The sequence below is a fragment of the Athene noctua genome, chromosome 4 (genome assembly GCF_965140245.1).
Source record: "Athene noctua chromosome 4, bAthNoc1.hap1.1, whole genome shotgun sequence".
Lineage (NCBI taxonomy): Eukaryota > Metazoa > Chordata > Aves > Strigiformes > Strigidae > Athene > Athene noctua.
Window position 1 is genome coordinate 45,230,686 of NC_134040.1, and position 13,892 is coordinate 45,244,577.

Genomic DNA, 13,892 nt, shown 5'->3' on the forward strand with positions numbered 1-13,892 from the left:
AGCATGTATTTATTTATGTCCTTTCTTACTGTGATTATGACTTATGGAAGCTCTATATCAAGTACAAAGCTAAATCAGTAGGTCATGTTAAATTGGCAATGTGTAAACTGGAAACAGAAATCTACCACATATGAAGCAGTAAAAATGGGGGGGGGAAAATATCTTCACAAAGAACAATAAGGTAGGTAGGTTTGAAGCTATTCCTGGGAGAGTTCATAGAACTGCACGTTACAATTTTTAACCAAGGTCAGAAGCTGCACAACAAAATCCTAATTACAAGCTAACAGATAATTAAGTTGATATATTTTGTGCAGTAAAGTAACAAGACAAAACATGTGAAAGAAATCTCCTATTTTGTTTTCTCCCAAACAAGTAATAATCATGGTAACAGTATAACTCTCAGCAGCAGCTTCAAAATGAAGATGATTCTAAGAAAGAAGCTTGATGATTCTAAAAAAGAAAAATACAATGTATTCAAGAATTAAAATTAAAGAAGATACAAATGCTCTGAGAGGACCTACTTGTGCCCATGAATTTTTATGGAGACAGAACACAAATACCTGCATCAAATTCAAACTCTGCTCCATCAGCGCTTGTGTCACTCTGAAGACCCCCTCCATTGTCTAATCCAAGTCCATCTTCGTGGTCATGGCAGGCATTTGTCTGCAATTTCACTGGCTGAGTTGGTCTATGTAAGCTGACTCCTTTAAAGGCTGGGGTCACCACAATGAACTTCATCCATTGCCTTGCTAAGGCAACTAGACCTTTCTTTAAGGTTACTAAGGCAGGTAGGCCATCACTCTTAACAAAAGAATAAATAAAATTTAAAATGCATATCACACCACTTGAAAGTAAGGGGGGGGGGGCGGAACACGACACACGTTAGAACTGTGTTAAATCTTTGCGCTCAAGACGCTTAGGACAGAAACATACTGGCATCACACAATGTCCATTCAGATATAAAAAGTCATAGTGCTAAGAGCTTCACTGAAGACAGTAAATGTATTCATCTACATAACCAAAGAGGTCAAAAATAAACAACAGGAACAGGTTTATTAAGTATGAAACTAAAAGTACTTAAGTAATTATAAGGCTCTGAACTATAGACTAAAATTCACAACAGTACTAGACTGACCGTAGATTCAGAACTAAAATTAAAAAGTTGAGGTATCTTCCATTGTTGGTAAGCAGTATTTTAAAAACATAAATCTGAGGCATAAAATAGGGATTGCTTTGATTACATCACTGAATTGTGCTAAAAAAATTTCTTATTTTGACCACAAATCAAACAGTGCTATTTCTGCCACAAATTGTGCTATTTCTGATCACTGGCCTCTCACCTGAGTATGTTGAAAAAGGTATTGTTTAAATCTGACAGCCATGGAATTTGATTATGAAAATAACACAAAATCAGGAACAAGCACTCCTCCTTATGCCTAACATGCTTGTTCAAACAATTTTTTACCACTACAATCCAGATGTTTCCATTCTAAAGCCACCAAGAAAAAGATAAGATTCTTAAGCTTTAAAAGTTTCTACAAAATTAGCTCTTTTCTTAAACTGCCTGCATTATCCAAGTATTTCTAAAAGACATGAAAACTAGTTCTGAGGACAGAATGTGGAATAAACTAATCAGTGCATGCACTTGCCTTAATAATCGAGATTTATTCAGTTTACAAACTACATGCAAATGCAAATTTTTACTACTTTGCTGTTATCTTCAAGAAAAAAGAAATCTGATAAAAAAGGCCATTAATCAAGACATGCGTTTTTTGGTTTATGATCTCTCATGTATTTACTAATGAAATAACTTGTTAAAAAGTATGCATACACATGGGCCACAATAAAACCAGCAGACCTGAAAGAAAATTAAATGAAAGAAGACATATCTACTTATCAATTTAAGGACATATGAGTTTGGGTTATATTTTCTTGTTTGTTAACCTTCCCTAAACTATTACCTAAGCTAAAACATTATAATTAGTTCCTCTGAAATTAACACACTGAGTTATTTCCACTTCTACAAAGTAACTCACCATGGTGGCATCCTCAATAATGGAGTAGTTTGCTTGATGAAGGTAATGGTGCAATATATTACACAGTAAACAAGAAGGATTTTCTTGCAAGAAACGAGCCACTTTGGTAAGCCTGTTGTACTTGCTTCTCAGAGGAAAGTGCACACTTTTATTCTAGATTAAAATGTAACAATTTTTCACATGTGAACATACTTGCAAACAGAACGTGTTCATGAACTACAAGATTGCACCTATGATATCACAAACTTCTAACCCCATTTTGAACTTCTGCAGCAAAGATTTGCCACATGAATACCTACCTTATCTTAAATTGTATGTGAAAAATCATGCTTGATGTTTATTTATTTATATGAAGTAATAAAACTGAAGGCTGGATTCAAAGTGCAGACTTTGCAAAGTTACTTCCAGGCTAACAGACATATATGCACAGCTAGCTGAGATTTTTGAAGAAACTGTTTATTCCTAGTTAAAGAAAAACAAGGCACTTTTCTAATTTGGTTTAATGCTAGAAAAAGGGTAGGAAACAAAATAACAAGGGAGGTAGCAATAAGACACTGCTGCAAGGAATGATTTTTGAGTACAGCAGAAAGTTATCCTGACACTAAGCTCGTCAGTCTTACAATGAAAGACAGGGTCTCCACAACAGGTATTGCCTCAAAATCTTCCCACTAGATGGTGCCAAGTAAACGAAGAGCAGAAAACTGTCTACACACAAGAAAGCTCTTTAGCAAATCACAGTAACAGCCAATTTGTCATAAAAACTCCACCAATCCCAGTCTTCAACAAAAAATTCTGCGTTTCTTGCTAGAATGATTCACCCTCAGTATGCTTGTCCTCCCTTCTGCTAATAAACGGGTCCAATAAACACAATGATTCAATACAATGCAGGAGCACAGAAATTCATATTTTTTCCTGAAAGATACCCTGAATGTTTCAGAATTCAACACGTTCTCATATTTCATAAAAAATACCAGATGCTACAGCCATATTTATTACTTCCCTTTCAAAAGACGGAATCTCCAATTATTTTACCTGGAGATGCACAAGAAGCACAAGACTTTCTCACTAGTAACAGCTGAAGCTTTTAGCTTCTGAAATTTAGATTGCGTACAAAAAGCACAGGTAATGAGTTCTTGTTACCAATTCTGGAAGTAAAGGCTCATAAGGGGTGCTATAAATTTGTCAGTGAAAACATCCAGAATCCCAAACAAATATATTACATATTACACTACTCTGTTCCAATGCAGTTATTGATTTTATAAAATGTTACTTACTTCTAAAGCTTCTGTCATAATGCAACCCATAACAGCACAGATTCTCAGGGTTCCTTCAGTTTCTAGTTTATTTAATGACGATTTCACTTGATCAATGGGAACAAGCCAAGCACCAACTGCAGGCGTTGCAGTACTCAGGAGGTTCAGCTGCCTATTGAGAAAAAGAGAAATTAGATATTCAAGTTCAGCAGTGGAGATGAGCAAGATTTTCTAATGCTATTATGAATGACATTCAAAGAGGTGGAATATGACAGAACAATGTTACAAAATAACAAACGTAGCCCAGAAAATGAAAATTGGCTGTCCTGGTTTCAGCCAGCATAAAGCTCATTTTTTTCTTCTTAGTAGCTATAACAGTGCTGTGTAAAATCTAAAATTTTCATTTCCAGAGACGCTTCAGAAATTATTGAAATTACACTCAGAAACTACCAAATACAATTTAACAAAGCAGATCTGTCATGTCCTTTCTTTTAAATTGGGTAAAATTATACCTTGAAAATATATGGGCTGGAGAGCGCACATTGGTAGGGGCTGCAAAACTAAACCAAATTTCTTTGATTGTTAACTTCATGCTGCAAGAGTCAGGGGGAGGAGGCATCAAGGGTATATCTTTTTTTAGGTCATCAGATTCAACGCCTTCATCCTTAAAAAAGGAAACACGAAGTCAAAAGTGAAATTGTTTTCTAAAGTGATTACACTGAAAGACACTAACGTATTATACTGTCCACTACTCATAATAGTTTCATATGTATTTAAAGAAAAATAAACTGATGTTGTTCATCAATTCTCCCAAGACTATACCAAGAGACCTTGCAGAAAGCTGAAAATATAGCATGCAAGTAGACAGTATGAATGCAGTTGGCAAGCAAGACATCTGTTAATGTTAAATTGTCAATTTTTTACTGTGAATGTTAATCACTTTAAAAAAAACCAAACCCAACAACCCAAGACCAATCGTTTCTATACAGCATGTATGTACCTGCTCATCCGAAACTGAATTTCCATTAATATCTGAAGAGGGACTTATTCTATCACAGGGAAGATTATCATCAGATACATCAGTATTATAGCCACTACCAGTTGGAGAATCTGAAGAGTTATTTGATGCAAGCAATCCACCTCTCTCTGTATCTCTTGATTTACCCATGACTCCAAATGTATTATACAATACTGCTCCAGATTGTCTTCCTCCTATAAAAGCACACATACCTAGACTGTAAATGTTTGCCACGCACAAACATCTATAAGTTACGTCCCACAGAAAAGATCTGCAGTTAAGAGGAGTAATACATACGATTTTGATTAACCAAGATGTATTACCATTTTACACGATTTATCACTACAATTTTTATACAATTTAACAGCTAGTTGTAGAGCTTCTGATACATTTGTTCTAAGCAGATGAAGAGTACTCATATGAAGGCTGGTTTTAAACACTATTCTCTGAAAAGAATAACTTGGATGACAGAAAATACATATATACTGGGTTTTTTTTAAATTTTTCAAGCTGGCTTTCCCCTCCCAAAGCAGAACTCTGGCCCTATATGCAGACACTTACCATGGATATGATTGCAAGGTCAGGATTTAAGCGATGAGTGAAGGTATCAATTTCTACCTTCACTTTAAGTTCAGAAACTGCTGAAATCAGTTCATATGGAATTATTTCATACACTATTAGAAGCAGTATTGATTAATAAAAATTCCTTTATTGTATAATCTACTTTGTGAAACAATTTTACAACAGACATGTACTGTTTTGTATCACCTATAATCAGCAATTTCTATCCAAATAATTGCTAAACTAGAAACACAGAATTGTTAGCAGTTTCATAAAACAAAATAATATAAAGCCTATATAAGCTTTACCTTTTATAGTTAAATTTTCAATTCCACACTCAAACATTATCCAACCCCACTTCTCTTGACTAGGACCAATTCGAGTTACATCTGGAACAGCTTGTTGATCTGTTTCATCCACAAAAGCAAACTCATCCAATTCTTCCAAAGTAAAAAGAACTTTTGATTTCCCAAAAGGAATAGCTGTTATTGCACAAGTTCCAATATCTGTCAAAACAAACATATTTACTGCTTTGTTACAAAATGAAAAAAGCTTCACATCTTTAATAGCTCTCTGAAGTTCATAGTGGTTTGGGAGCATTGTCCCTTTGGTATTCCTCAAACAGGAGGGCAAAAAAATGTTTAAAAAATTTAAAATTGAAGCATGAGCAAGAAAGAAGGAAGCATAGAAAGGGGAAGAAAAATCTTGCTCCTGGTATGTTAATATGGGCAGGGTAACTTTTAAGTTTGGAAAAAAACAAGGGTCAAACAACACAAAGTTAAAGCTTTGAGACATTCCTAATCCTAACACGTCATGATTCCAAAGACATGTACAAAGAAGCTCTTCAGATTTTTATCTGAAACTGGCAATTGGCTGGAAACTACTTTACCAAAAAAACCACTCTCAAGAAACACCTAACATTTAATAGGAACAAATGACAGCAATATCGACAGTGCTCTTGGATAATGTGTTTTCTTAGAAATGCATTTGGTATTAACTACAACATACTTGAAGGATATTTAGAAATGAAGGTCTAATTTTAATTCAAAGACCACTTCTTGCTTGAAAGCGTGTGTACGTCTCTGTTGGGAGGATGTAAAGCACTAAGTCTCGCTATTCCTAAGAAAATACAAACTCAAGCAGATCTTAATTCATTATAATCTTTGTTTTCTAAGATCCAGGAGGGTACTATGCCACCTTGATTTCTTTGACATTAGGTCATAGCTTAAATAGAAATCCTTTCTTCTAGTGACATTTCCAAAGGAACATTTTAAATAATTTTATACCTACTGACTATTAACTTACACACAAAGCTAAACATCAAATATCTGAGGAAAAGAACTACACTGAGTCAAATTATATCCCTTCCAATTCTCACTCTCTGCCCCCAACTTATAACTGCCATCACTTTTGAAGCACCCCTAGAAAGACATTCCTCAAACCTTTTAAATAGAAGATGGTAAGATTTCTTGTTTAGAATTCAAAAATTACTCGACCTTCTGGAATGTCTGCAGCATACCTAACACAGGACACTACTGCTAAGATTCTACCCATAACCAAGTAAAAACGGAGTTAGCCATTTTAATGTTCTCTTACTGCTTTTGTTTTCTTCCAAATCTATTTGCACATCTTTGCAAGTAGGTTTTGGGGGGTTTTTTTTGTTTATTGTGTGGTTTTTAGTCATACTTGCTTCACAAAGCACTTTCTCAGGTCTGAAAGATTCCTATTCTTTATGGGACAGAGTGAAACATGGCACTCGCTGGTACAGGTCTCACGAAAATTGAACCAGTTTTAACAAAAACTGTCTCTGCTTTTGGTCATCTTTTTCAGGATCAGGAGTTATAGTCGCTGAATTTAATGCATAAGCTCCTCAAGGAATTACCTTAACACAAACAAGAAGGACGACAATTGGGTAATGTCATTTCCAGTTTTATAGTCACTATAGTTCAAAATCTACATCCTGTCATGCTGAAATTGCCAGTACAACAGGCACATTATAGTTACCTTGAAATTGTTAGAAAATAGTAAGAAAGCAAATACGCATAATTCATACCCCACATAGGAGACAAAAAATGGTAGCTGAAAAGAGATCAACTGGGAGGAAGGGAGCCCAGGCCTGAAATTCTGCTAGTGCATGTCAATATTTGCAATACAAGCCATCTGCCACAAACTGCTTAGAAGTTCATCTTAATAGTTTTCATTCTGCCTACATTTAAATCTAGTACTTTAGTAGAATAACAGAAAATAATTCAGATTAACTATCCTAAACTCTTTTCAGAGAATCTGCAAAATCTCCATGTTCAAGTGTCTCTTTATCTGTGTTGATAAAAAAAAATTACAACCAAACTACAAGGTCAAGGCCAACTATACCCATTTGCTTCTATGAAAACTGACATTTCCAAAATTTTAAAAGGCTTACCTGTTGTGTCAAGGCCTCTAAGTTGTCCATGAACACGATGGATGTTCAATTTAGCAGCAATTTCTTTTCCTTTTTCTGCTCCAGCATTTGATCTGAGTGAGCCAGAAGACTGGGGCTGCATTTTACTGGTTTGGATGTAACGATCAAACGTGACAGAATTCCTTCCAGTTTCTGCACTGTTTGAAGTCTCCTCAACTATACCCCTTTGAATAAAGGGAGAAAAAACAATTAAGCAAATCTCACATAGACGTATTTTGTTTGATTACTTTTTAAAATATTTTAAGTGATATTGACACAGTAGTGTTAGAAAGAACTCTGCATAACAGAAGATACATATGCTTTGGTAAAAAAATACTGAAAAATTTAATTTTATCCTATATGACATATAAGCAAGAAAGAGTTAAAACTCAAGTTCCTAAATTATTCCTGAGGGGTTCCTCCAGTTCTTAAAGAAACTGCAATTCTAATTAGATATTAGATGCTAATTTATAAAAAAGTGAAGAATTTTATTGCTTAACTCAGTCATGACAAGTTTTTCAAATACTCATTAGAATGGCAAAAAATTGGCATCACTCCAAGTCTTTTGATTAACTTAAAAAGAAAGAGTCACAAGTAGTGATATGTGTTATTCTTACCTATTCATACGAACTTGTGTAGCAATTCTATCAAAACACAAAGCTACTAATGAAACGTGAGTCACAGTTTTGCCAGAAGAAACCCCTGGGGATTCATCAACAGATGCTTGTAGTAAACACAGGTTCACCTATACGTAAAATTCCCCCAAAGAGTAAAGAAATTTAGAAAAACATGTCACATTAAGTATACATCACTAATTTCTGATACAATCTTGTCTTATACTTCTCAATAAAATGAAAAACTGAAAGACAAGACTATCACACCTAGAAGATGTAAAAACATAAAGACATGGCAATCAGTTACCCTACAGTGGCTGTTATTTAACTTGCACATCCACCATAATAGAATGGAGCAGCTCCAAAACAGTCTATCCTATTTAAAACATTGGTTATCTAGCACAAATACATAGCTTCACTTAAGCTTTTGGGGAAATAATAAGGATGCAAAATAAAGATAATTTGTGAGTCACATCTACTAACAAGCTAAACAAAAAGTTGTTACCTTTGGTACAGTAACATTGGTCTGAAGACCTTTAATTGTCACATTATCTTGCTTAAGTGAGAGATTGGTCTGTGCTGGTCCCTGGTTTGTTGTTCCTGTAGTGGTAGTGTCTATTTTTGTTCCTCTAATATCCTGCTTTGAAGATAACTTGGAGGGGGGAAGAAAAAATAATTTATTCTCACTGAAACTCAGAGCTGCTAAGCTAAAGAGTAACATGACAGTTTATTAGTGCAGAGCAGCAAGAGATTCTAACTTCATTTAAAGCACAATAGCATGATTTCTAGAACAAGAATTGTAGCACTTACAGATATGATATTTCTAGATCCAAAAGGACTGAAATCCCATTCTGCAATAACTTTCTAACGACCAGATTTTAGCTGAAAGTTTAAGTTATATAGAACAACTTATTATGAAGTAAATAATTAATATCTCTTACACTGTGAAGTCAAGAAATCATAAAATATAGGTATGATCATTAACTTGGACAGAAAGAACAACTAATTCTGTAGAACTACCATACAATTCTTTCCAATATAATTTTTTAAAGTATCAGATGAACTGCAAAATAAACCCAAACCCATGCACTTTGACAGCTTAGTTTGAAATTTTCTCTCTCAGAAACTATCTCCTTAACTACAGTAAAACACTAAATGATGTATTGCTGGTATGAATATCAGTTACTCTAATTTCTAAGAACAGAACGTATGATCTCCTGCAAATTACTGTAGATACTGACTAGACTGTCCAAATTAGGAAAACTTCACTTTAATCCTGTAAAAGAGATTTCTGGTCACTGAAAGACAATATATAACAGTTGATTACAAAAATGTATGTAACATTAGGCACAAGATAAAAATAAATACATATTCCAAATTAATATAGCATTTGGCTACTATATCTCAAAACACTGAATTCAATTAAAACTTTTCTTATGTAAAATACAGAAAGCAATATTCTTTCAAATCCTTGTGCATTTTTCTTGTTCCCTTTCTTACATTTTCTGAGAAGCTTGTCTTGCTGTTCTGTACAGCATCTCGAAGAACTTTGCAGTGCAGATCATCGACAATTGCTGCTGGATGTCGAGAGCTAACACAGTGCACCATTGCTTCTATATACCTGTGAGAGGAAACAAGCCCACAGCAGACCATTTAAACTTCATTTCACATGACACACAATCAACAATGTTTAATTAACACTACAGAGGAAAAAAATTAAGCAGTGACAGACATAAAGGGCACTTCCTTGGTCAGTGTAACATTCTTCCAGCATCCTCATGGGAAATGCAGAATTAAATTCACTGGGTACAAGGCCCTACTGCTCCATCAGTCACATTATTCAATCCTTTTGCCTAAACCTTTGCTGAACAAAACAACTTTGATTTTAGACAATTTTTAGCATAATCAATTAACACTGCAGTAGCAAAAGTAAAATTAATTACCTATCTAGTGCCTCTGCTACAAGAGGAGTCAGAACTACATCAACCGTTCCTTTTACTTCTACTATTGCTGTTGTCCGTGTCTGGAAGACAGGGTGATCCAGTGTCCATTCTTCTGTTATTGTTTCATCATCTGTATTTTCTGCAGACTTCTTCTCCAAAGGAGTATAAGGTGTACTAAACAAGTCAAATAAATATTAAAAATCTAGGTTTGAAAAACAAATATAAAAGTGTCCTGGTATCATTTTAGTTCTTAATAAAATGCATATAATGGCAGATTTCTTCTACCACATAGTTTAGAAAGTGCACAAATATAATTCCAGTGCAAGGCCATTCCCTAGATTCAAGTTCAGCTCTTCGCAACCCAATGGGCACTTGCCATAAGCACTTCCCAAACTATTTTTAACTAAGTTGCAATTTATAATCTTGAAAACATTCAAGTGAGATTATTTGATGCTTTCATGCTGTGCTTTCTTTTTGACCAATATCAAACATTTTATAATAGAATACTCTGTTCTAAATGAGATCTGTACTGAAAACTACTGCTACAAATCAGACTTTAAAAGGGCTAGCAAGAGCCAAAACATTTAACAAGATATCAGAAAAATCCTACTCTTAAAAAATATGCTAATAATGTTATTCAGTATTCAACTTACTTAGATGTTGATCCTGTGAGCTGCATGCCTCTGTCCAGTAACGAATTAGCTGTGAGACCCTGTTTAACAATCTAATATAAAAGTGAAAAGATATTCATTACATTCCTTCTATAGATGAAAAAATTACCCAAGGAATCTTCAAATAAAGATCCTGCTTACTGTTCTATTCTTAAAAACATCCCTCATATGCAGATTCTCCCATATAGTATACAGAAACTCCTACATTTCTTTTTTTTAATTACTTGAAAGGTTAGACTACAAAGTTCTTAACACAGAGAAACAGTGACTAATTGCTTATAAAACAAAACACTTCAAATAATAATCTAGGAAAGGTTTGCATGAACCCAAAGCTTTTGCTGCAAAGCGATAATAAATTAAAATCCAGAGGTTAAACACCTATTTTTCTATCAAGCCATCTCCATTATTTTTCATGTATTTTATTTCAGCTCCTTCCTTAAGCATGTATGCTCATATCACATACATCATGAGGAAAAAAGGTGCAAACATTTACAAAAATCATTTGCTAAGTCTGAGTTTCAATTTTACTTTGAAATAAAGCATTTACAGCCTAGACTACATTTTACCAGTATTAAACGTACTGCTACTGAAGTTCTGTGTACCATGTATTTTAAACAAAACTCACATGAATATCCTTCAGCTGCATATTGTTCAACAGGCAGCATTTTTAAGCGCAATAATTACAATTCAGAACACACATCTTATCCACAGAATTCTAACTCCATCTTTTCTTTTCCACAACCTCCCAGCCACACAGCCCATGATCTGAAGTCAGAAACCCAAGGCATTCCTTAACTAAAATCAAAGAAGTTTCAAGTTTCTCATAGCTTTATTTACACAACAGGTGTACTAAGCAATTTAATTTATTTTGAATTCATATTCCTTTCTCTACTCCTCCTTCCTCCATCTTCCATACCTTAAAAGTTGGGACAGAAAGTTGCTCAAAAGATGATGAACTTTCTTCACTTGTTGGCGTATCAAGGTCTAAAGGGCGATGTAATGAGGATTTTGAAGTTCTTTTGTTAGTTGGATGCTTTACTGACCAGTTGATCACCTGGAACTGTGTAAGATAATTCTGGTAACATGCCATTACAGGCTGCTGGGAAGTTATTTGCTCACTTTCCACAGTCTTCTCAGATTCCATAACATACATGTTCTCAACATGCTCATCTTCTCCTCCCAGAGCTGAAACAAATGAGGCCTGTGAAGGATGAGTCTTAATTGGCAATATTTTAACATCTTGACTGATTTCTCCATGGATTGTGCTTGTTAAAGGCCCTTCCACACTGTGATAAATAGATCCTCTACTATATTCAATCTTCTGAGCTTGCTTTTTTCTCTTCTTCCTCCCTGGATAGGTTCCTGGACCTTCATCACTACTTATTGGCTCAAACTCTTCTGCTGCAGAAAAATAAGCTTCGCTATCAGCCATTGACATACTGGAATCCATTGAGCGATACTGGTGAAATGAGTTTGAATCTGCAGATGGAGTATACGGAAAAGAACCAAAGCTCCTCCTCTGCTTTGGGGAGTCCAAGACATTCTCATCACTGCGAGACACATCGCTGCTGAACTGCACGCCAACTGGAACAGGCTGCTTGTCTCCGTAGAAGGCTGCCGTGAGGCTCTTGGTGCTCCCGAGCCGGGTGGAGCATACGGACGCTTGGCGTTTCAGTGGAGACCTCAGGGGAGACTGACCAACAGGCCTTTCCTGATTGCCAGGGGATGCAGGGCTGCCCTCTGCGCCCTCGACTGCAACGCTGGTAACAAAAATTTAAGGTTCATTTGCTTATTATAAATGCTTCTCTTTTTACATTATAGAAGCTGTCAAATGCTTCAGTGATTCTGTGACTATTAGCATAGCAATTATTTCCATAATGCCAATTACAAACTAAATTCTGCCACTTGTTAGTCCACTTGTCTACATATAGAGGATACAAAAATGAACATTAACAGCAAGTGCTGTTGTCTTACATGCTAGATTTTCTACCCAGATCAGGTAATCATCTCCTATTAGGGATCCAAACTTGCATTCAAACTAGGAAAGGCACTTCAGCACTACCATTAAAAAATAACCAACACTTTATAAATTGCTAAATATAAGGGGTTTTTTTCTGTCATAATGTGTTCATGAGCCAAACTATACTTCTACCTGGACAGAGAGTACTAACCTTCCATGACCATCATCTCTTTTTGCACCAGACAAGAACTCCTTCTGTACCAAGTGATCCTCAGTAGTTGACGATGGGCTGTCCTTCTCCCCTGCAAGCAAGGGGAGTGCAGCACTAGAACTGCTCGTTTCCTCTGAAGAGGATGAGGAGCTATGGGAGCGCAATGGCACTTGTAGGCTCAGATGTTGTGCTTTCCTTTCTATTTCTATACCCATAGATCTGCAATCCCAATCTTTTCGCTTTACACCATTTGCTTTACCTAGGAGCAGAAACAGAAAAGAAAAACTGAGTATCTTGTAACACAACTGCAATGGTCTCTTCCCTGCCACTGAAATAAAAATCCTTACTAAATAAAAGCCCTGGACTTTTGAAATGCACACACATACTAGCATGTTGTACTAACAGAAATGAATAAAATCATAGCAGTAAAACATGATATTATCTTGGTATACTGCTTTCTATATAAGTAGAACAGATGCAAGTCACAAAACTTCCTTTTTGGTCAGAAAGGAGTTGCACAGTAATAAAAAAATTCAGCATATGTAAGCTTGTCCACTACTTTCAAGCTACTGTCTGCTCTTAGAAGGGCCCATGCCACTGCAAGACCTCTTGCACAAGGGCACAAGTACTACTCATTATCAGAATCAGAAACAATATAAATACTAATGTGCAGTTAAGAAATTCTACTTTTGGGTAAAAAATTACCATACAGTGCCTTCTCACCATCTAAAATTTTAGGAATCTCCTTAGTAATTATCCATTCTCCTGGCTGCAGTAAAGACTGCCCATAAAACATATCAGATTCTGCACTTGTACTTGAGAAAGCAGAGCTGCTTGAAGGTGTCAGTTCCTCAAGTTTGAAAAAATCTAGTCCTGTTAATGTGCCACCAAAGAATCGACAGCCACCGAGACAGCCACACTTGTTCTTGCTTCTCTTATTCCTCAAATTATCATCAGGCCACAAAAACCACAATCTATACAAAGGCAGAAAAACACAAAACAAAACAACAACATGAGCCACATCAGCCTTAGCACAGTTAAATTCAGTGAAAACAAGATTAAAAGATATCCCTCTCTTATATGTGAGCTCCTATTTCACCTGGCATAAAATGATTTAGTAAGATTTGTATCTAAAACACAGATGTCAGACATAAAATGAAGGATTAGCTCCAGAAAGGGGCAAATCAC

The 13,892-nt window shown here is 35.5% G+C and overlaps 1 protein-coding gene across 6 annotated transcripts in view; it reads right to left on the minus strand.

Annotated features, from left to right (window-relative positions):
* The window catches only part of BLTP1 (bridge-like lipid transfer protein family member 1), a 119,975-nt gene that overhangs the window by 57,811 nt on the left and 48,272 nt on the right, over positions 1 to 13,892 (minus strand). For all 6 annotated transcript variants that reach the window (XM_074905139.1, XM_074905140.1, XM_074905141.1 and 3 more), the window contains exons 26-40: positions 13,428 to 13,678; positions 12,705 to 12,963; positions 11,450 to 12,293; positions 10,516 to 10,586; positions 9,863 to 10,036; positions 9,420 to 9,540; positions 8,425 to 8,571; positions 7,923 to 8,050; positions 7,288 to 7,490; positions 5,177 to 5,374; positions 4,290 to 4,501; positions 3,802 to 3,953; positions 3,311 to 3,461; positions 2,037 to 2,189; positions 561 to 801 (exon numbers count right to left, since the gene is read on the minus strand). In XM_074905139.1, coding sequence (XP_074761240.1) covers positions 561 to 801; positions 2,037 to 2,189; positions 3,311 to 3,461; positions 3,802 to 3,953; positions 4,290 to 4,501; positions 5,177 to 5,374; positions 7,288 to 7,490; positions 7,923 to 8,050; positions 8,425 to 8,571; positions 9,420 to 9,540; positions 9,863 to 10,036; positions 10,516 to 10,586; positions 11,450 to 12,293; positions 12,705 to 12,963; positions 13,428 to 13,678 — 3,305 coding nt within the window. The remainder of the gene's footprint in view (positions 1 to 560; positions 802 to 2,036; positions 2,190 to 3,310; positions 3,462 to 3,801; positions 3,954 to 4,289; positions 4,502 to 5,176; positions 5,375 to 7,287; positions 7,491 to 7,922; positions 8,051 to 8,424; positions 8,572 to 9,419; positions 9,541 to 9,862; positions 10,037 to 10,515; positions 10,587 to 11,449; positions 12,294 to 12,704; positions 12,964 to 13,427; positions 13,679 to 13,892) is intronic.